The 27,596-nt window shown below is 49.3% G+C and overlaps 2 protein-coding genes across 2 annotated transcripts; both read left to right on the plus strand.

The window, feature by feature from the left end:
* The first annotated feature begins 2,078 nt into the window (after window positions 1-2,078).
* Window positions 2,079-4,676, plus strand: LOC100037522 (ubiquinol oxidase 1a, mitochondrial). Its single transcript, XM_044469963.1, has 4 exons — window positions 2,079-2,714; window positions 2,881-3,009; window positions 3,666-4,154; window positions 4,300-4,676. The coding sequence occupies exons 1-4, from the start codon at window positions 2,094-2,096 to the stop codon at window positions 4,357-4,359; spliced, it is 1,299 nt and encodes a 432-aa protein (XP_044325898.1). The 5' UTR covers window positions 2,079-2,093; the 3' UTR covers window positions 4,360-4,676.
* A 2,203-nt stretch (window positions 4,677-6,879) lies between these two features.
* On the plus strand, window positions 6,880-8,709 carry LOC123041944 (glucan endo-1,3-beta-glucosidase-like). The gene is made up of 3 exons (XM_044464492.1): window positions 6,880-8,032; window positions 8,114-8,432; window positions 8,539-8,709. Exons 1-3 carry the CDS (start codon window positions 6,995-6,997, stop codon window positions 8,562-8,564), a joined length of 1,383 nt encoding a protein of 460 aa, XP_044320427.1. The 5' UTR covers window positions 6,880-6,994; the 3' UTR covers window positions 8,565-8,709.
* The last annotated feature ends 18,887 nt before the right edge of the window (window positions 8,710-27,596 follow it).

A 27,596-nucleotide genomic window follows, 5' to 3' on the forward strand; every position in this document is an offset into this window, starting at 1 on the left:
ATGGTCGAATGACTCAAACAACGGTGAAAATAACCAAGAGAATAAAAAGGAAGGAAGAGACAAACAAACACATCCAATTGATGGTACAACTGTGATACGATCTTAGAAGAAACACAAGCGTGGCAAGCACAAGGCCACCAAGATGCTTGCTATTCCCAAGCAAGCTCCCAGATTTCAGAGGGAGAGAGCAGCCGAAGGTATTGCGCGCCGTCGAAGCGAGTGATGACCTCGCGGGCGGCCTTTAGATGAAGGGTGACATTGCCGATGGTGCAGGCGCTCCAGCTCTGGAGTTGGCAAGGAGTGTCTAGAAGACGCGAATAGAGGTGGCGGAAGAGGTCGGGGTACGGGGTTACCGATTGCCATGCTTCAAAGATGACATCTAGGAAGCCCACAAGCTGCGTCCAGAAGTGCTCAAAGTGGAAACGAGCCATGCAATCCACAAACGGTTTGTCTAATTCACATCTAGATGTTTTTGAAGGATGTCACATCTAAGCTCCAACAAATATATGTGACATAGTTATGTCACATCTAGATGTGTCCTAGACAGACCCATCCAACAAAGAGCGCGCAGTGATCTGATGCAGCCGATGTTCGCCAAGGAGAGACAACACATCAGACAAATGCATGTGAGTGGTTTCCCAAGAGGATATGTAGAGAATACGATCGTTCCGGACGAGCGTGGGACGATCGCGCTTGTTCAACCAAGTATAGCGGCGCCCATGAAGACAGAGGTCACGAAGTTCGACCAAGTATAGCGGCGCTCATGAAGACAGAGGTCACGAAGTTCCTCATCCATGATGAATCGCCATAAGCAATGCCTGGCACAACAATTCAGGCAGTGGTTATTCTTACCAACGATAGATGTAATCATGTTGAAGTCACCCCCAAGAGCCAAGGCCCAGCACATGAAGCGCGCACGTCCTGAAGGTCACCGAGGAGGGCCCCTTTCTCGTCGTCGTCATCCTGAAGGTTGTACATCCCAGTGATCCACCAAGGTTGGTCGCCCGCTGGAAATGAGACCAGAGCAGTGATGTGATTGTTGCCATTGTTGAGTTTGAGATGAAAACCTGAAGCGGCGCCGGTGATCAAATTGTCACAACCACGCATATCAAATTTCATGACCAAACAAAAAACCAGAGTTGTACTATGGGATTTCCGTTTGCGAAACGCAAATTGGACGCCATGGGTAACCACGGTGAAAATAACCGAGAGAACAGAAAGGAAGCAAGGGCCAAGACACCCAATTGCCAATTGATGGTACAAGTGTGATACAATCCTAGAAGAAACACAAGCGTGGCAAGCACAAGGCCATCAAAGATTATTGCTAGTCCTACAAGCAAAGCAAGATCCCAGATGCTTCTAGCTGCTACAGTAGTTAGTTCACGCAGGACAGGAGGTCCGTATTTGGTCACGTTCCGGTGCTGTTGGATTAAGGATCTATTAATAGCAAGTTGCCCCGTTTGACGGGTTCTTTCTTGGTCCACAAGCAAATATTAGGATGGATGGATGGATGGGCATCTGCCGGAAGACATCTCCCATTTCGCTTTGTTTCCTTTCCGCCAGATATTTGCCAACCGTAACAAAGATATAAACTGCACGTACCCGCCTAGTGTGAAAGGGTGCCAAACAGAATATTCCCCTTCTACGATAACTACTCCTACTTCAGAACCTGATTGTACAGCTAGGCTTCGATGATCCTTTTCCCGGTTTAAAAAAATCATTTGTTTTTTCGAACAAATTGTCGTTCATTGTACAGGACATTGTCTCAAATATTATATTCTACTACTAACCAAACTCCATGATTGGAGGCACACTGTCACAAATTGAATACGTTCACTTTTGCAAACATAAAGTAAAGTAATCTCTTAGCAGCCACTGGCCTAAAAAATACGAACAATATTTTAAAATATCCCCAGAAAAAAATCAAAATTAAATTAAATCAACTTAAAACGAGTGCTTATATACATGGCTAATAAAACGCCGGTCGCAAAGCTGCAAACACGTGAGCCTTTCGTTGGATGCCAGTAGTCACAGGCCGTTTCCACGCGGGAGGAAAAAAAAAAGAGGAGGAAGAAAATCGCAACGACCCATTAATGCGATCGATCGACTTGGAGGAGAAGAAAAGACCCCCTCAGTTCCTGGGATCCCCGGGAGGCAGGGCCGGCTCCCCCGCCACTGACGCCGCGGCCCCACCCCTGCCCTCGCCGCCTCCGCCATCGATCCTCCTTCCCAATATAAAATCCATCCGCGGAAAGACCCTTCCATTCGCAAACCGCAACCCCCCAACCCCACCCCCACCCACCCCCACAGCAACCAACGCAGGCGAAGGCGCGCGTCGACGTCACGCCCACGACCCGTCCCGGAGTTTTGGGGTGTTCGCGGAGGCGTTTCCCGGCGCCCAGATGAGCTCCCGGATGGCCGGATCGGTCCTCCTCCGCCGCGCCGGCGCTGGCGCCAGCCGCCTCTTCGCCACCACCCCGACGTCCCCGGCGGCCAGGACCGCCCTCGCCGGCGGCGACGGCGCGTGGGTGCGGATGATGTCCACCTCCGCGGCCTCGCAGGTCAAGGACGAGGCGGCTAAGGCGGTCAAGGCGGAGGCGGCCAAGGGCGACGGGGAGAAGAAGGAGGTGGCGATCAGCAGCTACTGGGGGATCGAGCAGTCGAAGAAGCTGGTGCGCGAGGACGGCACCGAGTGGAAGTGGTCTTGCTTCAGGGTACGCTCTCCGCTTGCTCTGCTCTTCTCTGCTTCTCCCGTTTCGATTCCGACACCGGCGACGGGACGCCAGATCGGAGCGTGTATGCGATGGATTGGCGCTATTATTTTATTTCCTTGTTGCGCCGCCGCCGTGTGTGATTGATTGGTTGCTTTCGCTGCCGCAGCCATGGGAGACGTACACCGCGGACACGTCGATCGATCTGACCAAGCACCACGTGCCCAACACGATGCTCGACAAGATCGCCTACTACACCGTCAAGTCCCTGCGCTTCCCCACCGACATCTTCTTCCAGGTACGCGCGCCTCCCCCCTCCCCTCCCCTAGTCCCCTCGCCGGCCGCCACAACCGCCGGATAGTTCGTTCCGTGTGTTTTTAGTCCAACCCGTTTCGCCGAAGACAGCACGAACGGCGGTGTCTGCATCTTTGCGTGTCATGGCCTCCTGACTGACGGAAGTAGCATGGTCCCTATCACGCTTTTGATTCTGTTTTCCCCCTGCTTTCCGGGGAGACGGCGTTTGGACTTTCTATTTAGAACGCGGACCCAAGCGGTCAAGCGGAGTATTTTTACCTAATCGTTCGTGGAGATGGGTGTTTTATATTCAGTTTTGCATCAGATTACTGTGGATAATCGTACTGACATTTCCGTGCTGATTATTTCTATCTGGATACAAGTAGGCGACAGTGGATAGATGTATCCACAGATTATTTACTGTCAGCAAACATTACGAATTGAAAACACAAATAACATGGTGACCTTGACATGACCTTAACATAGGATATTTTATATTGTTGTAAAGCACCAGAGAGGATTCCATTTGTTTTGCCATGTACTGTACTTTATTAAAGCATCTGTTTATCATGATTTTTGCACAAGTTGTATCATCTTGATCTCCTCTCTGTGTTTCGAAGTTTATCATGTTCTAAAGCCGATCCTTCAAATTGGTTGCAGAGGAGGTATGGCTGCCGCGCAATGATGCTGGAGACTGTTGCCGCAGTGCCGGGGATGGTGGGCGGCATGCTCCTCCACCTGCGCTCGCTCCGGCGCTTTGAGCAGAGCGGTGGTTGGATCCGCGCGCTGCTGGAGGAGGCCGAGAACGAGCGCATGCACCTCATGACCTTCATGGAGGTGGCGCAGCCGAGGTGGTACGAGCGCGCCCTCGTCATCGCCGTCCAGGGCGTCTTCTTCAACGCCTACTTCTTCGGCTACCTCATCTCGCCCAAGTTCGCGCACCGCGTCGTCGGGTACCTCGAGGAGGAAGCCGTCCACTCCTACACCGAGTTCCTCAAGGACCTTGACGACGGCAAGATCGACAACGTCCCCGCCCCGGCCATCGCCATCGACTACTGGCGCCTCCCTGCCAACGCCACCCTCAAGGACGTGGTCACCGTGGTGCGCGCCGACGAGGCTCACCACCGCGACGTCAACCACTTCGCATCGGTACGCATCCTTCCAAATCCCACAAGATCAGCAAGGCAATCTTGACCCCATTTCCTGCCCAGCCCATGTGCATCTGTTTATGTGGATTGGTTCGGAACTTCTGATGATGTATATGCTGATTTGGTCTGTTGCATGTGCCGTGCAGGACGTGTACTACCAGGGTATGCAGCTGAAGGCCACCCCAGCGCCGATCGGATACCACTGAGGCTGGCCGTGTTCTGCTGAGTTTTGCATCGCTGCTACTACTACCACCAAGCAAATGAGTGTTTCGTTTTGGAAGGCAGAGGAAATGAGAGCTCTTTAGCTGTATAGGATGTTGCAATTGTTGCTCCTTTGGTAACTATTCAGTACTGAGAAATAATCAGTGTGCTTGTCAGTTGCGTATCTAGGATATTGTTGAACCACCGTTTCGCTCTAAGATGAACCTATTTGGCGTACGCCACACTGTCTTCGTTATCAGACCACCATTGGTCTACCTCGCTATGTACATATCCCCTATTTGAATATTCTTCCTTTAACTTACTACTGTTGCATTTTCTGATCTGCAGTAGATCAGGTGCTTGTAGCTTGACTGAACGCAATTGAAGTCTTTCCTCATAGTCGGGCTTCTGACGGTTGGACTTGCCAGAGCATCCCGCGCCTTCCCGGGGTGAACGACCGAAAACCTCGTTCGTCCAATCATTGACCGGTCACAAAATCAAACCCTTCAAACCATCCTACGTCCGGGTTGTCCGGCATCTTCCAAACCCCGCATATCTATGAGAGCAGATATTAGAAGGCCTAGCGTGTCCATCATGTCGGATGCAGCATAACCTGGCCCATCCCCGAGTCTTGTCACTCCACTTCCTCTCTGCCTCCCTCTGATCCAATCATAGCTCATATCCGGCATGGCGGGCAAAGGATTCGAGTCCGGAAACTTCATCCACTTGGCTCTTCAATGATCCCAGGAGGAAATGAATTTACCCCGCGCTCCGCCATGGTGGGTCATCGTCGCGGTGTCGTCCAAATCCTAGCCCTAGGTAAACGCAAGCACTGCCCACTGCCTCGGATGCAATGCCCAAGGTGCGGTAGCAAGACTGCGATCGAGGACCGGTGTGTCCACCATGCAAGGAGCAAGGCGTGGAACGCCATCGAAGTCGTGCTTCCCCGCCCGGACAAGGGTTCGGAGGCCAGGGCTATCGAACACGCCCGTGCCCGCATTTAGGTGAAGTGACAATCACGGGCCGCGTGTGCCTTCGCACTGGAGCAAAGCTAGGCTATCTGTGGCCTCTACGAGCTGCTCTGTCTGGATGAGGAGGATGGGGATGAGGGTGCCGCACCCAACCACTACAGCTTCAGGAGCGAGCAAATCTTCCTTGACCCGTATTGCATCTTCAAGCGCTACGAGGACAAAGAGGGCAAAGGCAAGGGTAAGGACACTGGCAGGCGTGAGTGAAATTTCTCCATAACTCTAACATGCCAATTTTCGGTAGTCCGATGGCATGTATGATGAACTATTAAAACTACGTACGTGTGTGCGTGTGTGCGTGCTTGCTTGTGTGGGATTGAATGGATTAGAGGATTTGGTATGAGGGATACGGTTGTGGATGCAAACATTTGAGGGGTGACCAGGTGTTGTCTATGGACGCGTCCTAACGTGTTCACAGACGTTTGAGGGGTGATATTTGATGGATCCAGCTGTACATGCTCTCAGCGTGCATTTCTGAACCCTTTCTAGTTTCGAATCCTCGCAAGCGCCATAATTTACTGTTCAATATGCAATAGTCAACCGTCCGTTGTAGAGAAAAAGAGTGGTGTATTCCTTTTTTTCACTATTCATGAAAGACCTCTGGTCTATTATAAAAGTTTACCGAAAGTACAAAGCATCTCAAACATTATAAAAATTACAACGAGGTGTTGAAGTCTCGTGCACGTGCAAGGATCAACACCACAAAAAGCCGTAGTCATCGCCATTAAACCCTTGAATTGATCTAAAAGAAATATGACACCAAATATCGTCTTCGCGTATGCACAAGTAAAAACCTAACTTCAGCACCCTGAGGAGCTAGCAGGACTCTACGCCGAAGGTCTGTTTAATCCGTCCCAATGAACGAACTTGAAGGAGGATTAGAGTCTGAAAGACTGACTCAAAGAAAAAATGCTGCCATCTGCTAGCGTCGATCATGCGAGGACTAAAACCCTAATCAATCTAATAGCCGAAGCCGAGGCACCAGGATTCCCTCCCGGACACTGGCTGTCAAAGCGGCAAGCAGAAGGGATGCGAGTTCACGGGCTCGGTTGCAGAGACGGAGGGGAGGAAGGCTTGCCATAGTCACTTTGTGCCAGGGGAAGGTATAGTCTGTAAATGAAGATAAATTCAACTTCATTTCGAGCTGTGGGATAAGACCATGTAACTGACACGCCGATGGTCTTTCCATAATATCTTGCTTTCGAGTGATTCTCTCCATTGGTCATAGGCACGGTTGCTGCGATTCTCTCCATTGTCATAGGCACGGTTGCTGTGTGGGGATCTTCCATTGGAGTTGTCAGCGTCCACCAGCAGTGTGTGTCAAGAAAGGGACAAAGCTAGCATGCATCGCAAGGTAGAACAAACTATGGCCAAGGAAAGAACATGTTCATGCGTATAGCTCAGAGCCAAAGAAAAGAATCTTCTTCGGTTAGCAACCATCTCAAGTCATACTCCAGAAATAAGTAAATAACCACACTGCAAATCACTCCTCAGTACTTGTAACTACACACTGCTCGTCTTTCTTTGTTGATAAAAGGATCTCTCCCCGATTTCATCACACATCACTCGACTACTGCTGCTGCACTGAAGCGGCATACGGTAGTAGAAGACGATGCACGCGCCGATGTTGATCCTCCTGCTGTCGTCGATCGCCGCGGCGGAAGCGGCCGGCATCGGCGTCACCTACGGCAGGCGAGCGACGAGCCTCCCGGCGCCGGCCGACGTCGCGCGGTTCCTCGCCCGCGGCACCGTCCTCGACCGCGTGAGGCTCCTGAACGCCGACCCGCTCGCCCTGCGTGCCTTCGCCGGCATGGGCCTCTCCGTGGACGTCACCGTCCCGAACGCCCTCGTGCCGCGCATCGCCGACAGCGTCGCCTTCGCTCGGCAGTGGGTGCGCGACAGCGTCGCACCCCACGCGGCGGCCGGGACCAACGTATCGAGGATCCTCGTGGGCCGCGACGTGATCTCGCAGGCCAACCGCACGCTGCTGCTCTGCCTCGTGCCGGCCATGCAGAACCTGCACACGGCGCTGCTCGCCACGTCGCTGCACCGGCGGATCAAGGTCTCCGCCGCGCACTCCCTCGGCGTCCTGGCCGTGTCCACGCCGCCGTCCGCCGCGCGGTTCCGCGAGGGGTACGACGCCGCCGTCGTCAAGCCGCTCCTCAGCTTCCTGCGCGCGACGGGCGCGCCGTTCATGGTGAACGCGTACCCGTTCTACGGCCTCACCAGCGACGCCGAGCTCGACTTCGCGCTGTTCCGGGTGAGCGCCGAGGGCGTCACGGACGCAGGCACCGGGCTGGTGTATACCAACGCGCTGGACGCGCAGCTCGACGCCGTGCACTCGGCGATGAAGCGGCTCGGCTTCGGCGACGTCGACGTCGTCGTGGCCGAGACCGGGTGGCCGTGGGCCGGGGAGGACTGGGAGGTCGGCGCGGGCGCGGACCACGCCGGGGACTACAACAGGAACGCCATCCGCCACCTCGGGTCCGGCGTGGGCACCCCGCTCATGCCGAACCGCGCCTTCGAGGTCTCCATCTTCTCCCTCTTCGACGAGAACCTGAAGCCCGGCCCGATGTCCGAGCATCACTTCGGCCTGTTCCACGCCGACATGACGCCGATCTACGACGCCGGCATCCTCACCGCTCCGGAGGTATTTAATTCGTGCCAGCATCGGTTCTACACGCCGCTCTTTTTCACAGTGATGTTAACTAGCCACATTGCGGGCGTGCAGTCCGTTGGGCCGGTGAGCGCCAAGGTAACACCGGCGGCGCCGGCGCCGGCGCCAGACGCGGGAGCGGCGGACTCGGGCGGGCGGCAGTGGTGCGTGCCGACGCCAGCAGCGGACGCGGCGGTGCTGCAGGAGAACATCGACTTCGTGTGCGGAGGGGGCATGGGCTGTGGTCCGATACGGCCGGGCGGCCGCTGCTACGAGCCGGACACTGTGCAGGCCCACGCGGCGTACGCCATGAACCTCTATTTTCGGAGCAACGGGCAGCATGCGTTCGACTGCGATTTCGGTCGCACCGGCGTCGTTACCACTGTTGACCCAAGTAAGGCTTCTTCCTACTCCTATGCTTCTTCTACGTGAAGAAATATTTCAGCTGGATCGATCTTGTCTCTAATTACACGGCCACATACTCTGTTTTACCATGGCAGGTTTTGGAAGTTGCAACTTTACATAATGAGGGCGTACTTTACTTGGCAAGAAGCAGGAAGACTTGTCATTGTGTTTGGTGCTCAACATGTTTCTTATGCAGTTTTGTTTGTCAAACTTATTAGAAGACGAAACAAAATGTTTTTAGATCCTTAAATTGTTGCATGGTTACATTTGGTGTCCCAACTTATTTCTTATACATTTTTGTCCTCATGTTTGTCAAATTTGCGAGTTTGACCTATTTGAGTTATGGGATGGGGGAGCTTTGGACGTGTCCACGGACCACGGGCATTTGAGAAGATGTCTTTAGGGCCAGTGATGCCCCAAAAGCCATATTTAGGGAGAAAATATCTGGTTTGGGGGATTAACCCTTAGCTAACATATCCCTCAGACACTTCGTCCCTTAAAATTATAGTTTTTTATCCCAAAAAGGCACCATGTAGCTTGTTTTTGCTCTAAGAAGGGCAACTCTTAGCAAAAATTGGGAGACCGAATTGCCCCTCTCGACCTCCAGCCGCGCCGCCAAAGAGCCCTCGACGTCAGAATCAGTCCGCGCAGGCCCCCTCCCATAGCCCCACTGTCGGTGTCAAAATCGGCGGATCTCGGGTAGGGGGTCCCGAACTGTGCGTCTAGGCGGATGGTAACAGGAGACAAGGGACACGATGTTTTACCCAGGTTTGGGCCCTCTTGATGGAGGTAAAACCCTACGTCCTGCTTGATTGATATTGATATTGTGGATGTTTACAAGAGTGGATCTACCACGAGATCAAGGAGGCTAAACCCTAGAAGCTAGCCTATGGTATGATTGTAATGGTTGTTGTTGTGTCCTACGGACTAGAGCCATCCGGTTTATATAGACACCGGAGAGGGCTAGGGTTACATAGAGTCGGTTACAATGGTAGGAGATCTACGTATCCGTATCGCCAAGCTTGCCTTCCACGCCAAGGAAAGTCCCATCCGGACACGGGACGAAGTCTTCAATCTTGTATCTTCATAGTCTTGGAGTCCGGTCGATGATGATAGTCCGGTCGATGATAGTTCGGCTGATGATGGTAGTCCGGCTATCCGGACACCCCCTAATCCAGGACTCCCTCAGTAGCCCCTGAATCAGGCTTCAATGACGATAAGTCCGACGCGTATATTGCTTGGCATTGCAAGGCGGGTTCCTCCTCCGAATGATAGAAGATTGTGAACACCAAGATAGTGTTCGGGTCTGCAAAATAAATTTCACATTCCACCGTAGAGAGAATAATATATACACAAGTTCAATCCGCTGACGTTTTTTGCGGCATGACGTCACGCCACTACCAAGCCATTACTTGAATCGTTTTTTACTCTACCACCTCAGCGCATTTAGCGAAGCGGTTTCCTTGGCACGTCTTGTCGAAGCAGAGATCGTGTTCCCCCTTAATCTGAGATTCTCATCAATACGGACGTGGGTAACCCAACCGCGCCATTGATGGTGACGCTTGGGGGATAAGCGAGTTTTACCAGGCCGGTGGGGGACGCGTAGACTTCGCCCGCCCATATAAGGGATAAGGATTCACCTTTTCACCTACGCCTTCTTCCTCCTTTGCTTATCCATCTCCGCGCACTCGAGCTCCAGCGCCCAAGCCCGCACATCTCGTCTCAACCTTCCCCAGTTATGTCCGGAGCGGGATGCAAGTGGATGACCTCCTCCGTTACGGAGGAGCACATCAAAAGACTGCGCAGCGCCGGCTACCTGTCCGGCGACATCGCGCACGGGCAGCTCATCCCCACCCCTAGGCCCCATGAGAGGGTCATTTTTCTTCCCCATTTCCTCCGCGGACTGGGTTTTCCACTTCACCCCTTTGTCCGGGGGCTCATGTTCTACTACGGCCTGAATTTCCATGATCTGGCGCCGAACTTCATCCTCAACATCTCGGCGTTTATCGTCGTGTGCGAGGCCTTCCTCTGCATCCAGCCCCACTTCGGCTTGTGGCTCAAGACCTTCAATGTCAAGCCGAAGGTAGTGAAGGGCACTTAAGCGGAGTGCGGAGGCGCCATGTTGGGCAAGATGCCCAATGTCCTTTGGTTCGAAGGGGCCTTCGTGGAATCCGTCAAGGGGTGGCAATCGCGGTGGTTCTATATTACCGAGCCGTGCGACCCTAAGTGGGCGGCGGCCCCCGAGTTTAGATCTGGTATCCCCACGCAGCTCACCTCCTGGAAAGAGAAGGGCTTGCTGTGGGGTAGTTCGGAGGAGCTGACGGGACTCCAAGCCTGTATCCAGAAGCTGGTGAAGAAGCTCAGGCTGTTTAACGTGGTCCAAGTCATGCTCGTCCGCCGGATTCTCCCATGCCAAGAGCGGGCATTCAATCTATGGGAGTTCAATCCGGAACAGCACCAGGCGCTGAGCGGGCTCTTCGACACGACGTACGAAGGCGCCTGGAGGGTGCTGTTTAAGGGCGCCGAAGCCCCCGCATCCGCGACCGAAGATCGCGGATTTCGCTCGCAGCGCCAAGCCGACGAGGTAAGTGATTCTACCCCTTTACGGGACACTTGCTTTTCATAGTTTGACTCTATGCGGGTTTTAATTTCCCCTTTTCCTTTGACAGGACTGGATGAGGAAGGCGGAGCAGATTATCTGCCCGGCTCCCATGCCAGAAAACCCAGTAGACGCCCATCTAGCGAGGCTGCTGGTTCCGGCACCGCACGTGGTGCCGGAGAAGAAGGCCAAGAAGGAGGCCACGGGTGCTCGAAAGAGTTCCCGTTTTCAGGTGTCCGACGACTCCGGGGCGGACTCCTCCCCCGAAAACGAGGAGGAGAAAGAGGACTCTCTCCCAGAGGAGGGAGAGAGGAAGAGGAAGGCTTCCCCAAGAGGGGAGGCCGAAGGGTCCAAGAGGGGAAGGACTATTCCCCCGGACAGCTCCACCAACATCAATGTTGGCGAGGAAGAATGGCCTTCAAGGGCCAGGCCTCCAGCGAGATCGTAAGTATCCGGATTCCTGAGTGATTTATAATTTCTTTTTTTGTGTCACATAGTGTCATTCTGATGCCGCATGCTGCCTGTAGTCCGGCCAATGATGATCTCCCCGCTTCATCAAGCGGGTCGTTGGCTCCGTCGGATGTAGATTCCATCCCGACCGCCTCCACCCCTCGCGACACCGAGGACGCCGAGGTGGGATCCCAAGAAGGGACCCATCAGGGGGAGGCTCCGGAGGCGCCACAAGGCATCCTCCCGGACTTTGCGCCGGACTCCATATCAGAACCCGCAGTGGTTCCGGAGTCCGGCCGGCAGCCCCTTCGCACGAAGGGCAAGACCGTGACGCCGGCGGCTTCCGTCCAACCGGAGGCGCCGGACAATTTGTTGGAGGCGCTGCAGAGCGCTTCCATCAAGGAAGAACACCACACTATTATGAGTGCGGTGATTCAGAAGGTACAGCTTGCCAAGAGCGGGCTGACCGAAGCCTGCAGTAGCCTTCTATCAGGCTTTGAGGTAAGAAGTTAAAAAATATGCAATGTAATACCGCATAGACAGTAGCCCCTGATGCTCGGTTTGGTGTTCGGAAAGAAAAGCGGGACTGAGGATCTGAAAAAAAGAAGATATACGCAGGGTTGCTAAAAAATTATGTCAATATGGGTTGCAGGCTGCGCTGCTGACCTCTGCCGCACTGACTGCGGAGGTCGGTGCTTTGAAGCAGGAGCTCGAGCGGTCCGAGCAAGAGCCCGGCCGCGCCAAGAAGCAGCTCCAGGACAAAGAAGGTGAGTAACACCACTTTGAACTTGTACCTTACAGAAAAGGATTTAGGTTGCAACAAAAAATAACAAGGATAACATGGGTACTGCAGGGGCCACGAACGAGGTGGCAACCCTGAAGGAGGCCGTGTCTGCGGCCGAACGCAATGCGGCCGCGGAACGGGCAGAGCGAGAAAAGCAGGAGGCGCGGGTGGCGGTGGTTCAGCAAGAGCTCCAGGCTCTCATGGAAAAGCATGAGAATTTGGAGCGTGACTCAAAGACTCGAGAGTCCGAGCTTGCCCCGGCTCTCGAAAGTGCCAAGACTGCCAAGGCCGATGCCCATAAGTCCCTTCAGGAGATTGAGTTGGTGAGGAAGATAGCGGCGGGTAAGGCATTTTTCATGCAAAGCAAGCATGTGAATGTAAATTACGTGTTACTTACCCGAATTTGGAGCTCTCCAGGGGCGTTTGCAGATCTGCCTCGCAGCGTGTCTGATGCCGCCGCATTCTACCGAGCCGAGGAGGGGAGCTCAACGGAGAAGGTCTTCTGGTCTCAGTATGCTGAGGCCGGCCATCCGATGCCCCCTAGCGACCACCTGAAGCAGCTGGTCGAGCTCCACAAGGTGTCCGAGCAGGCCATGAAGGGCCTCATAGTCCGGCTGTGGCCTGGAGAGGCCATGCCTGGGAGCTACTTTGGTCTCGTGCGACGGTTGGTGGATGCATGCCCCTGGGTGGAGGTTATCAAGCGCTTCGCCTGTATTGAAGGTGCTCGTCGGGCCCTTGCCCGCGCAAAGGTGCATTGGGGCAAGCTGGATGCGGAGAAGCTAATCACTGACGCGCCACCAGCGGGCAAGGAATATCGTACGCCCGAGATGTACTATAAGACTGTCCTGAAGGGTGCCTGCAAAATTGCGGATGAGTGCCCCAGGGATGTAATTATTGAGTAAATTCGCAATGTGTTATCCTGTGCGCTGAAAACTTTGTTCATATGCGCTAAGCAACGCTTGTTAATTTAAAATATTACCTTCTGTGCGACTGTTTATTAAATCTGAGAGATGGCAAGTCGTCGGCTTCAGCCCCCATGCCACGAGTGCTGGGGTGTTCGGGATAAACTTGAGCGCTCTTGTTCCCATTTTTGGGTCCATCTAGGGAGGCGCTCAACACAACGAACAAGGCAACCGGACTTATAGTGCTTGAACACTCTCACTTAGCCATAGAATTCTATAATTTTAAATTTCGGCGAAGCACCTAGTATTCGGAAGACCGAATTCGGGGCGCTATCCACGCCTTCGTCGGACATTATCCGGAACTTCGCTCGAAGCGGCGTAGGTCTTTAAGGACCCGAAAGGACCTCTCGAACAGCGACCAGTCTCTCGCCTTATCATGACAGTCAGTTTTAGCTTTCTCCACTGAGGCGTTAACCCGGCTCAACCGGGGCGCAATCGCAGTGGTTCTCCAAGTGCTACCTTAGCCGATAGAATGGAACGTAAGGTGCCAAACATGGGAGCCGGGCAAACCCAACTATTGACCCAAGACATGATTCGGAGCCGATTGATATAATACTATAAGTTCGAGGTGCCGCACTTGTGAAAGTGTTCGGACTTTATCACACCATAATGCGGGGAACATAAGCCCCTGGTGTATTTGGCCGTACCAAAATGTATGGATGCAACATGTCGTAAATGAACATATATATATAAGGTAATGCAATTATGGGCAAAAAGTGCTGCATTTTATTCGAGAAGAGCTGCTATGAGTGCGGAATGATACAAATAGTGCGGAAAGCAAGTGATTGGACGAATTAAAGGCGTCTCCCTCCAGGGGTAGGCCGCTGAATGGTGTATTTAACAAATTTAATGCTCGTAATGGAGACCACCTGAGTGTTCGTCGCGGCCTTTGTCCCTCCTTGGCTGTTGCATCATGAGTTCGGCAGGTTCGCCGCCGGACAGAGTTCTGTATAAAAAAGAGAGAAATAAAAGATAAAAAGAGCGACACACTTGGGAGCCCCTGGTGTGGTCGAACCGCACTCTGGGTCTGTTGTGGTTGTGCCTCTCCCCCTATGCCCATGGTATCTCCAGGGCATAATTATGAACGCGGAGAGTTTGTCTTACAATTGTGCGAGGGCTGGGGTTGAGGCCGCATTACTACGCGTGCTCGGAATGTGCCAGGTGGTCTTGGTTGATGTTGCTCCGGGCGCGTTTGGCCATGTCCGGTCGTTTAACGGCCGGACTCGAAAATTGCCTTAAAAGGCTGCTCTATACTTCTACCGCGAGAGCCGCTGTATGTTCCTCCATTCGGAGGGAGCATTCCGTGTTTTCATTGACCGTGATGACTCCACGAGGGCCTGGCATCTTGAGCTTAAGGTATGCATAATGCGGCACCGCGTTGAATTTTGCGAACGCGGTTCGTCCGCGCAGAGCGTGATAGCCACTGCGGAACGGGACTATGTCGAAGATTAACTCCTCGCTTCAGAAATTATCCGGGGATCCGAAGACCACTTCCAGTGTGACTGAGCCTGTACAACTGGCCTCGACACTTGGTATGACGCCTTTGAAGGTTGTCTTTGTAGGTTTAATCCTTGAAGGGTCTATGCCCATCTTGCGCACTGTATCCTGATAAAGCAGGTTCAGGCTACTGCCGCCGTCCATCAGGACTCTCGTGAGGTGAAATCCATCGACGATTGGGTCTAAAACCAATGCGGCGAATGCGCCATGGCGGATACTGGTCGGATGGTCTCTTCGATCGAAAGTGATCGGGCAAGAGGACCATGGGTTGAATTTTGGGGCGACTGGCTCCATCGCGTATACGTCCCTTAGTGCATGCTTCCGCTCCCTCTTGGGTATATGCGTTGCATATATCATGTTTACCGTCCAAACTTGAGGGGGGAATCCCTTTTGTCCTCTGTTGTTCGGCGGCCGGGTCTCTTCCTCGTCATCGCTGTGTAGCCCCTTGTCATTGTTTTCGGTGATTGATTTGCCTGCCTGCTTGAATACCCAACAATCTCTGTTGGTGTGGTTAGCTGGCTTTTCGGGGGTTCCATGTATTTGACAGGAGCGGTCGAGTATTCGGTCCAAATGGGACGGGCCCGGAGTGGTTCTTTTGAATGGCTTCTTCCGTTGGCCGGGCTTGGAGCCTCGGAATCCGGCGTTGACTGCCGTATCCTCATTGCTGTCGCCGTTAATGCGGCGTTTGTTTTTGTTTTGACGCGACCTGCCATTGCGGTCCTTGGTATCCGGACTGCCACGAGGTGGTCGGTCTGCCGTATTGTGCGCTGGTGATGCAGGTTTGTACGCTTCCTCCTCTAGTCGGGGGAGCAACTTGCATTTTGGGTAACTTTTGGAGGGGCGTTCGAGTTCATACTCTTCGGCCGCGAGGACCTCGGTCCATCTGTCGGCCAGTAGGTCTTGATCAGCTTGAAGCTATTGCTGCTTTTTCTTTAGGCTGTTTGTCGTGGCCATTAGCCTGCGTCTGAAACGCTCTTGTTCGACGGGATCCTCAGGCACGACGAATTCGTCGTCGTCGAGGCTTGCCTCGTCTCCGGAGGGAGGTAAGTAATTATCATCCTCGACCTCTTCGTCTGCCGCCCTCTCGTGAGGGCTTGCTTCTGCCTCCTCCTGCGCTGGATCGTGCTGGAGGGGGTTGTCTTCGGCACTTTCCGGGGTGTTATTATCTCCTGTGCCGGAATCTCTATTCTTGCTGTGGCGGGATTTAGAGCGGCGCCGCTGATGCCGGCGCTTGGGCTGTTTCTTTAAGGAATAGGCCTCCGTTGCTTCTTCGCTGTCCCCATCTTTTGGGGTGTCCACCATATATATGTCGTATGACGAGGTGGTCTTCCAGTGTCTTGTAGACACTGGTTCTTGATAGTCTCCGGCATCGTCGTCCATACCGTCGATGCCTTCGGAGTCGTAGTCGAGTACGTCGGTTAGATCGTCGATGGTGGCTACGAAGTGGGTGGTGGGTGGGCCCTGAATTTCTTCGTCGTCCGCATCCGAACCATCCTGACCGTAGTTCGGCCAGGGCTCTCCGGATAGCGAGAGATACTTCAGCGAATTTAAGATATCGCCGAAGGGTGAGTGCTGAAAGATGTCCGCAGCGGTGAATTCCATGATCGGCGCCCAGTCGGATTCAACCGGCAGGGGCGCAGGAGATTCGGAGTCCGGCAGAGAGTCCGGCACCTCGGAGTCATGAGCTTTATGCGGGACAAGGTAAGTGTTCGGCTCCATCGCCGTAGAAGTTGCAGCTCCCGAGGCGGTGTCCAGCCATCCGTCCTCGATCTGAGCGATCGGCTCCGGACTATGGGTCGGAGCAGATTCATGTGCGGCCTCCAAGGTGCTGTCCGGTGGCAGAGTTAGGTCGTGCCCATCGTGACAGCGCGGCATGCTCGGCTGTGGCTCAGATCCATCGAAGATCAAGTCCCCACGGATATCGGCCGTGAAGTTTAGGCTTCCAAACCTGACCTGACAGCCAGGGGCGTAGCTTTCGATCTGCTCCAGATGGCCAAGTGAGTTGGCCCGCAGTGCGAAGCCGCCGAATACGAAGATCTGTCCGGGGAGAAAAGTCTCACCCAGGACTGCGTCGTTGTCGATGGAAGAGGCCATCAAGCCTATCGGTGACGACACAGAGGAACTCTCAATGAAAGCACCAATGTCGGTGTCAAAACCAGCGGATCTCGGGTAGGGGGTCCCGAACTGTGCGTCTAGGCGGATGGTAACAGGAGACAAGGGACACGATGTTTTACCCAGGTTCGGGCCCTCTTGATGGAGGTAAAACCCTACGTCCTGCTTGATTGATATTGATATTGTGGATGTTTACAAGAGTGGATCTACCACGAGATCAAGGAGGCTAAACCCTAGAAGCTAGCCCATGGTATGATTGTAATGGTTGTTGTTGTGTCCTACGGACTAGAGCCATCCGGTTTATATAGACACCGGAGAGGGCTAGGGTTACATAGAGTCGGTTACAATGGTAGGAGATCTACGTATCCGTATCGCCAAGCTTGCCTTCCACGCCAAGGAAAGTCCCATCCAGACACGGGACGAAGTCTTCAATCTTGTATCTTCATAGTCTTGGAGTCCGGTCGATGATAGTTCGGCTGATGATGGTAGTCCGGCTATCCGGACACCCCCTAATCCAGGACTCCCTCACCCACCACCCCCTTCTCTTTCATCGCTGGCACCAGAACCGACCCGATTCATCGCCGTCATCTTCACTCTGCCGATGGTGAGCCCTGATGTGGTCAGAAATTAAGTCGCATGAGCTTGGGAAAGCAGTAGTAGCCTTGCGTGTGAGCCCATGCCGGTCTACGACACTGGAATGGGCCTTCTTCACCACCTTCGTTATTGAGCTGCCCCCCATTCCTATATTCTCGGCCATGAACTCTTTATCATGGCCTGTGCATTTCGGTGAATCATCGCGTTGTAGCAGCTTCTTCGTCGAATCCGCCCACAAATCATACACCGCCGGTGGCAATGTCGTCCGAAATCTGCCAAGGCATAACACAAACCCCCTCTATGCTTGCAATTTGGTATTAGATTCCGATTGCTTGGAACATTGCACACGCAGAGAAAGAGAAATGATTCTCTTGCAACACATGTATTTGGATAAAGCTTTACATAAACTAGATGCTAGACTACTAGTAACGATCACAGAGAGAAGCTAGATGATGCGCTGATAGAATCATGCAAGAAGCAAGTCCAAACTCAATGAGAAGCAAATTCAAATCAATGAGATGCAAGCCTAGAGAAGGAAATATAAAAAGCTTCACCATGCACTCCTAACTTCTATAATGATTTGGTTGGTACTCCTTGGATTAGTAGCAACAGTTATTCTTGGGAGAGCCATTGCATTGGTGGTGTTTGTCGGGGGAATTACCCACGGTTAAACCCGACTCATGATGTTAAGTCATCTCTGGACTTAACCCGACATGCATAACCCGGCAGGTGTAACCCGACAGATTGTGTAACCCGGCAGATTGTGTGACCCAGATCCTAACCCGGCAGATTGTGTAACCCGGATCCTAACCCGACAGATTGTGTAACCCGGATCCTAAACCGACATCTACTTAGAATCCTGGGGATGAGTCTCAGAGATGAGCCCTGAAGATGAGACGCCTGGAGATAAGAAGCCCAGGCATTAAGAAGCCCAGGGTTAAGAAGCCCACGATAAGAAGCCAGAAATAGGCTAAGTCCTAATCCTACTAGGACTCTACATGTAAGCCGCCCCTTCAACTTATATAAGGAGGGGCAGGGCACCCAAAGAGGGACAGGTTTAGACAGATAGACAAGTCTTAGACAAGATCAAGGTAGATGCTCTCGAGATAGAGGTAGCGAAACACTGCCCCTGTAATCGAGATCATCATCATCATCAATATCAATCAAGAAGGATGTAGGTTTTTACCTCCACCGTGAGGGGCCAAACCTGGGTAAAACCCGTGTCTCTTGACTCCGATCAAACACATCCAAGCTACCACCTAGTTGCGATGGCCTCACGATAAAGTCCTCACACTAGAACATCTGTCTTGACAAAACCACGACAATGTTCTAGGTGTAAGAAATTAGCTAGAGAAACTATTGTGTTCTTTGTAATTTCCACTCTGGATTGACAACAGTAGTTCTTAATGCGCAACATTATATTTGATTTGTACCCTAGATCAAGTATTGAAGAAATTATGTTATGACAATATATGTCCAAATGAACTTTGTATGCAAACATATGATTTTTTAATCTTCTAGATGAAGAAAATATTAATTCTTTAAAATATGGACATTTACACTTTTGCCCTTAGTTGTGCCAGCCAGTCGGTTTTGCCCTTACTTTTCGCGTCTGCTCAGTTTTTCCCTTAGATTTGTTTCTGAGGTCGTCTAAGTGCCCTTTAACCGTTTGACCAGTACTTAGAAAATTCATAAAAAAATCATATGAGCTCATAAAAATGCAAATAAGATATCAAAATATTCAGAAAACATTACCTTTATGTGCATGCCATTTGCATTCCTCAAAAAAATATTGTTTAAGCAACCCGAGGTTATTAATGCTATAAACATTATTAAAAATAAAAGGTCTAAAAATACATTTTTCATGAATAAAAACTACACGCAAATAAGGTGATGTTTGAAAATTCATAACAAGTAGATATGAACTCAGAAAAAGGCAAAAAAGAAATCAAGATGTTTAGAAAACATCACCTACACTTGCAATTAACTTTTATTCATCAAAAAGTATTTCTATACCTTTTTATTTTTAATAATGTTAATGACATTAATAACCTCAGGTAGTTTAAACATAACTTTTTTCCTTGATGCAAAGTGCATGCACATAAAAGTAATGCATTTTTGAACATTTTGATATCTTATTTTCATTTTTATGGTTTCATATGAATTTGTTATGAATTTTGAAAGTATAGGTCAAACGGCACTCAGGCAACCCGAGAGAAAAATCGGAGGGCAAAACTGAGCAGAGCAGACTAAGGGCAAAAATGCATTTGTCCCTAAAAATACAAAAATATTAACGCCCACACGTGTGGCAGTTTTGCAACTTGTTCACACGCGTGGATCACCGTCCAGTCGAGTTTGCACGAATCTTGACACATTAAGGCAGAATTTGCGTGCCACGTAGGACGGGGCTGGTGTGTGGGCGTTGGAGAGTTCGCCCACACGCCCCCAGCACACGGTTTTCTAGTTGCCCTGTGTGGGCGAACTAGTTTCTACTCACACAATCAACACCTAGTCTACGCGTGTGTGGGCGAACTCTAAACCTTGGTTGTTGGATGGCAACTGCAATTACGCGTACGTGACAACTAGGTAAACACACATGACAACTATGATTTGTTGCTAGACGGCAACTACAGTTGCGCGTATGTGGCAACCAGATAAACACACATGGCAACTGTGATTAACCATACATGACAACTATGGTTAGACCACACATGACAACTATGTAAACACACATGGCAACTACTGTTTGACCATATGTGGCAAGTAGTTAATCACACACGGCAACTATGGTTTGATTAGACGCGGCAACTACCATAAATTAGACTTGGCAATTGTAGTTAACCAAAACAGATAGAGTTGCCATGCTTTTACAACTACATTTAACATCCCGGAGAACTACATCTGCCATGATGGCAACTAAATCATCATCCCGCGGGTACCTAACATAGCTGCGCCAGGACGTGTGGGCATTTTTGCTTCGTGCCACACGCGCGGGGTGAAGATGAGTAGTACTTGTTGGGCGTGTGGGCGTGGCCTAAGAAGCCTACGGGATTATTTGTCGTCACAACGCGGTCCTTCGCCTTTTGAAAATATTAAAAAACTCGCTCATCGGCTGCTAGCTCCGATCCCTCCGTAGTTGTGTACTAGCAAAAATGCCCATGCGTTGTAACAGGAGAAACAAATCCTTGCAATGCCCATTTGCCTCCGAATATGAAACTGATAGGACAAGTATTCGGCAATGTGGTCAAAAGAAAGAGTAGACTTGTGGATAGATAGAAGGAGGCAGTGGTGGTTGTAAGATCGAACGATATGTGTTAGAATAATGGGGTACACCATCCTCATTACCTTGCTCCCCCTCTCCCATTCTTCTTCATCCCGTAGTCGTTCTTCCTCCTCTTCCTTTTGAGCCACCCAGAGGTCGCAGACCCTCCCACTTCGCCTCCACCTCCACCTCCGCCAATTGCATCTCTGCATCTGATCCTGCTCTTGAGCCTCCATCTCCACATCTACTTGTTGCTTCTGATCCTCCTCGATCTACAATAGCTGGGCCGACATCCCTGCCACCCAAGACCCCTTGGTCCTTCCGTTCCTTCACATCTCATAATCCATCATTATCGCCCCAAAGTTTGGATCAATAAAAATATTGACAATCATAATAAATTACTAACATGCGACCAATGGCCTACCTCAGTGTGTCAATGTGGCAACATTTATGTATGGTCAACTTTGTCGTATGATAAAGGACCTGGTGACCAACCGGGTGAGCTAGAAGAAATAGGTCCTTTTAGGGCTAAGAAGAAATAAGTAAGAAGCTAGCAACAGATCGATCCCTCCGTTGGACTCCTTAAACAAACCGGGCGAGTCAGGGGAAACATAGATCGAAGATCGATTTCTTCGCTGGACACGTACCTTATCCCTTTCTCTAAGTTTTTTTTTGAGAGAAATCCCTTTCTCTAAGTAGTATAGGAATTTGGTAATGTTTAAACCCCTATATGCAACTTATATTTGTGCAAAGGAGTTTGCTGGCCCAGTTTGTTTTTTATATTTTTGAGAATCTTTTCGCGGGCACAATTGATTACTGAGGTACAAACGAAGAGACCCATTCGGTGGGATCTTATTTGATGCCCGCGTGCGTCAAGGAGTTGGGGCATCGCTAAAGCGGAGTAAGCAACAATGCCACGGGCCGACCCACTTCAAAGAGCAACCGCTTTTGGGACCTTCTAGAAGGTTCCTTGGAAAGGTTTTCTCTAAAAAAAATCAATTACTCGCTTTTCTGGTTTTCTTCATCATTTTCAATTCCTTTTTTCTTTTTATGTTTTTTCTTATTTCTTCCTTTTCTTTTCATTTTCCCTATTTCTTTTTGTTTTTCTCATAAATCCAAAACATTTCAAAAATTGTTTACATTTTTCAAAATTTGTTAAACATTAAAAAATTGTCCAAAATTCCGAAAAAAACATTTATAAACGTATTCACGTTTAAAAAAAAATCATGTTTCAATAATGTTCAGCAAATGTTCACCATACATTACAAAATAGTTCACTATGCATAAAAATGTTGGTCAGAAATTGAAAAATGTTCGCTGTGTAAACAAATATTCAATGTTCAAAAAACATATTCACCATACAATAAATACTTTTCTCAAAAATATTATAGTTAGAAAAAATTGTCCGGGAATCAAACTTCGTTCACAATTTCTCAGAAATTTTGTTCACCATACAATAAATTCACTTTTCTAAAATTGTTTATAGTTGAGGAAAAATTGTTCAGGAATCAAAATTTGATCACAATTTTTTGTTCATGTTTTCAAAATGTTCTTCACTTTTTCAAAAAATACACGTTTTAGAAAAATCTTCATTTTTACAATTTAATTAACTTGTTCGAAAATGGTTCATCTTTAAAAAGAATCATGTTTTTCAATTTCCATCAATTTTTTTTAAATTCTCGTTTTAAATTAATTTTTAAATTTAAAAACTTGTTCACTATTTCAAACATTATTTGCATTTTCTAATAAAAAATCTTTACATATTTACAACAAATGGTTGATTTTTTTGATTTAGAAAAACTGCCGCTGCAGATAGTTCATAAATGTTCGCGGTGCATATTAATTGCTCACAGGCAGCAGCTCAAGTGGTAAGGGACATTGTGTCTCATTAGAGGTGTTGCGAGTTTGAATCCATTGGGGGCACATATTTTGATGGATTTTCTGCTCGCATGGTGCCACTAAATGGGCCGGCCCTTTAAGATCGCGCCCTACGCTCTGGCTTTTGACGGGCCATAAGGTTTTTTCGCTGTGGGCCAGAAGCTGACTTGACCCAGGCGAGTGACACAAACAGACCGAGGGGAGTGAACCACGTATGAAGCTTTTTCCCCCACATCAAAAAAGGAAAAAATGTACTAAGCTTTTTTTGAATGAAAAAAAGTGGAGAAACAATCCTTCTTTTAATATTAGGTAGAGATACAGAAGCCGTCCGCTTCGCTACTTCTCTACCTTTCACGTCACATTGTGCCTTGGACCGTGCTCCCCCGTACGCTGATGATCCATCCATTCTCCGGGTGCGCGGCTGAGCACTCTGTAAGCACGAACTAGCTGCGCCCACACGTGTGGGCAATTTTAACGTTCGCCCACATATAACCCATGTGGGCTGCATCCTGCTCACCGTGGTTCCAGTTTGGTTTTGGCTTCCCTGGAGGCCAGCAGATCCCCCTACCGTGGTTCCCAGGACCCTACTTCCATATGCCCCAGATGAACCAGTGGAGGAACAATGGAGGGTGGGGGGCTCGTCAGAACCAGAATATGGATAGTCCCTCTGATATTGGATTCCAGGGGCAACATCAGCAAATGATGCAAGGGCCTCAAAACCCCAGATCTGACCAAGGACAAGTAGGAGAGCAGAAACAGCACGCTGGAAACCCTCAGCAGTCTGGCTATCAGAGACAGGGCACCAATGCCACCTCAATTGCTCAGACTCAAAAAAGGGCAAACCTGCAGGGAAACCCAAACAGAATTTCAATAGGGAAAAAGGAGCCTCTGCCTCGGAATACGTGGATGTGATATGCTACAACTGTGGGGAGCCTGGGCGTCACAAAGCCCAGTGCCCAAAGCCCCCAGCATGTTTCATATGCAAGATGGTGACACATAAGGTTGAGGAATGCCCAGTCAGAAAGAAACCCAGGACCCCTGCGAAATATGTTAGCAGTGTTGCACCCAGCTTAGGATTCTATCAAATAGACGTGCCTGATGTAAATGAGCAACACATGGGGCACAAGAAGAATGTTGGAATTGTCTATGTTGAATCTGGACAAGCAAGTAAGAGTGAGTTAGCCCACAACTTCTCCCTCATATACAAAACAAACTGGCCTTGGCTGATCAGGAAACTTGATGAGTGGACATACCTGGTCAAGTTCCCTCCACATATCCCTGTAGAGCAAGTGGCTGGATATCCAATGTTTGGGTTGCCAGAAATGGATGGTGTCACAGTCAAAGTACAGGCTTGGACGGGAGACCTAGAACACTATGGTGAGCTCCAAAAGGTTTGGATCCAGCTGAGAGGAGTGGCCCCTGCAGTGGCACCCTAATTGATGTAGATTGGCAAGGCAACTTCAAGACCTTCTTTGAAGTGGTCATAATCAAAATCAGGTGCAAAGACGCTTCTAAAATTCCTACTGACAGGGTTTTTGGAATAGGAGACAAACTCTACAAGATACTAATCCAAGTTGAGCCACCCGAAGAAGATTTCGAAGATGATGATCTATTAGAAGATGACCTAGAAGGGAATGGAAAAGAAACTGAGGAAGCTGGTCCTGGCATAGATGATCGGAACAATACCAATAGCAGCAAGGGTGGGGGGACTACTAGCTCCACCTCTTCTCTGACCAGCAACAAAACTCTGGAACTAGTGCTGGGACAAACTCTAGGCAAAAAACCATGGAATATCTACAGCAACTACCTGATCTTTGCTCCACAGACCAAACTTACTCCTTGCTGCAGGAAATGGATCTGATGGGAGAGGATGAGGAAGATGAAGATATCATGGGGGAATCTGCTGGAGAGGAAGATATGGAACTGGAAAACACTGATGATGTGGTGTTCAGCCCAGTGCCCAACAACCATGCTGCAATTCCTCAGAACTGCAAGGCTCCAGCAAAGCAGAACTGGGGGCCTGTGCAAGCCCAAAGGAAGAGCAGCAGGGTGGATGTAGGGGGCAGGACAATGCTGGAAATTGCTATGGATACCAAGAAAGTTCAAAATCTGGAGGCTAGCGAAACTGAGGTTAAAGGTACTATTGTCAAAACCTCCTTTGAACACTTTACTAATCCTGAATTTATTGCTGTAGCTAGCAAAATTGGGGTGGAAATAGATACTGATATTATTTTATCTGATAGCCAAAATGATATGTAGTTACATAGAGAAAAAGCTCACCATATGCCTGAAGGGCAAAATGGTGCTAGTTTATTAAACCATGCTGAAACTAATATTAACCTAGGAACTTTAAACTCCATTAAAACCCCTGACAAGCATAGGAGGCCTGATTCTGATGCACCTCCTGATGGGGGGTTGCACACAGGTGATCCTATTGATTCTCCTAGAACCCCCTCTACCCCTGATGGTTTAAAAGGACTCTCATCAGTTATTGATGATTATAGTGTGGGCTGGACTCATATTAGCAAGTATGGACGGGGCAAGCACCCTAGGAAAACCTTATACAGATGAATGCTCTCTTTTGGAACATTAGAGGGATTACAACCCCTGGGAAGAAACCCTGTATTATTGATATTATTTCTAAGCATAATCCTAGTATTGTTTCCTTCCAAGAGACTAAGAAAGAGCACCTCACCCCTGCTTTTCTGAAGTCCATTAGTTGTAATAAGAATTATGACTGGCACCACCTACCTGCTGAAGGCACTTCTGGTGGGGTGTTAGTAGGAGTGGACCTGGACATCTTCAATATCACTAGCTGGGTCCCTCTTAAGTTTTCTGTTACATGTAATCTAGTGCTTAAGAATAAGAATATTCCCTTTAGATTTATTGCAGTTTATGGATCTCCATATGATGAAGGGAAAGCTGATTTCCTTTCAAAGTTGCATAGTATCTTCATTGATAATCACCAACCTACTGTAATAGGGGGTGACTTTAACATGGTGAGATACCAAAAAGATAAAAGCAATGGCAGGATTAACCACTCTTGGAGTGACAAATTTAATGCCTGGATTGAAATCTGGAGCCTTCTAGAAATTAGAATGTCTGGTAGGCAGTTTACTTGGGCCAACAACCAAGAAAACCTAATTATGTCTACCATTGATAGGATTTTTTGTACAACAGAACTAGATCATATTTTCCCCTTGAGCAACTCACAGGCTCTGCCCAGAACTGGGAGTGATCACACACCCATCCTCTGGAACTCAGGGATAGACTACAATCCTAGGAAGCCTAGCTTTAAATTTGAAAAATGGTGGCTTCTCCAAAAAGATTTTAAAGATTTAGTTATCAAAAACTGGTCTGCCCCTATCAAAAGCACCACCCCTATTGACATATGGCAAGAGAAAGCCAGGAGATTTAGAAAATTCAGTAGAGGATGGAGTAGGAATGTAGGTGCCAAGCTTAGGAAGCTTAAGCTTTCCCTAACTGAAGAATATGACAGTCTTGATATTAGATCAGAATCTGTCCCCCTTTCTGATCAAGAGTCAGGTAGAATGAAAGAGATCATTTCTGAACTTCAAGGCATCTGGCTCAAAGAGGAGACTGAGGCTAGACAGAGATCTAGAGATAGAGACATATTAGAAGGAGATAGGAACACCAAGTATTTTCTTGCTATAGCCAACCAGAGAAGGAGGAAAACCCTCATTCATGCTCTAGAAGGGCCATCTGGGACTACTACAGATACTAAAGATATGCTAGACATAGCCACCTCCTACTATAAGAACCTCTTCCAGAAAGAAGATAGGAAAGGGTTCAGCCTTAATGATCACTTCTTTTCTGAGAATGAGAAAGTTAAAGATTCTGATAATACTGATTTGCAAAAACCTTTTACTGAAGAGGAAGTGAAGGAAGCTATATTTGGGTCATACCCTGAGGGGGCCCCTGGCCCAGATGGGCTCTCCTTCCTTTTTCTACAGCACTTTTGGGATACCATTAAAGGGGATATTATGGCCATGTTCACTTCCTTTCACAATGGGGATTTGGATATTTACAGACTCAACTTTGCTGTTCTTACTCTTGTCCCTAAAGAAAAGGATGCCACTGATATGAGGAAATTTAGACCCATTAGTCTTCTTAACTGCATTTTTAAAGTTTTTACAAGGTTCTTACTAATAGATTAGCCATCCTTATGAACTTACTTACCTCTAGCAATCAATCTGCATTTATTAAGGGTAGATTCATCCTAGAGAGTGTGGTAACAGCTCATGAAGTGTTGCACTCCACCTACCATGCAGACTGCCCTGGTCTAGTCCTTAAACTAGATTATGAGAAAGCTTTTGATAAAGTCAATCTAGATTTCCTAATGGAAATCCTAGAGAAAAGGAACTTTGGTCCTAAGTGGAGGAAGTGGATCTACCAAATCACCCACTTAGGGTCTGTAGGGGTTAAAATTAATGGAGTAGAGGGTAATTTTTTCACCACTGGAAAAGGACTGAGGCAGGGGGATACCATTTCCCCTCTCCTGTTCAATTTAGTGGTAGATGTTCTTAGCAAAATGCTTGCTAAAGCTGTGGCCAATGACTTGATCAAAGGCCTCTGTTCTGATCTGGTTCCCAGTGGTGTGGTCTGCCTGCAATATGCAGATGACACAATTCTCTTTATAGACAAAGATGAAGAGAAAGCTGGGAACCTAAAGAAGGTCCTTACTTGTTTTGAACAGGTCTCTGGGATGAGGATTAACTATACCAAAAGTGAACTCATCCCCATAGGTTTGACTGATGAAGAAACTGTTTCCTTTTCTAATATTATGGGATGCACTGTGGGTGCTTTCCCCATCAAATATTTAGGTATCCCTCTTCATTATGATAAGTTGAGGAGAGAGGATATCCAACCCCTCATAGATAAGATCCTGAAGAAAATGGCTGGCTGGAGGGGGAAATTGCTATCCTACTCTGCCAGACTCACCCTAATCAAAACATGCCTAGCTAGTGTTCCTGTTTATCTACTCTCCTTCTTTA

Source organism: Triticum aestivum, chromosome 2B (assembly GCF_018294505.1).
Source record: "Triticum aestivum cultivar Chinese Spring chromosome 2B, IWGSC CS RefSeq v2.1, whole genome shotgun sequence".
Taxonomy (NCBI): Eukaryota; Viridiplantae; Streptophyta; class Magnoliopsida; order Poales; family Poaceae; genus Triticum; species Triticum aestivum.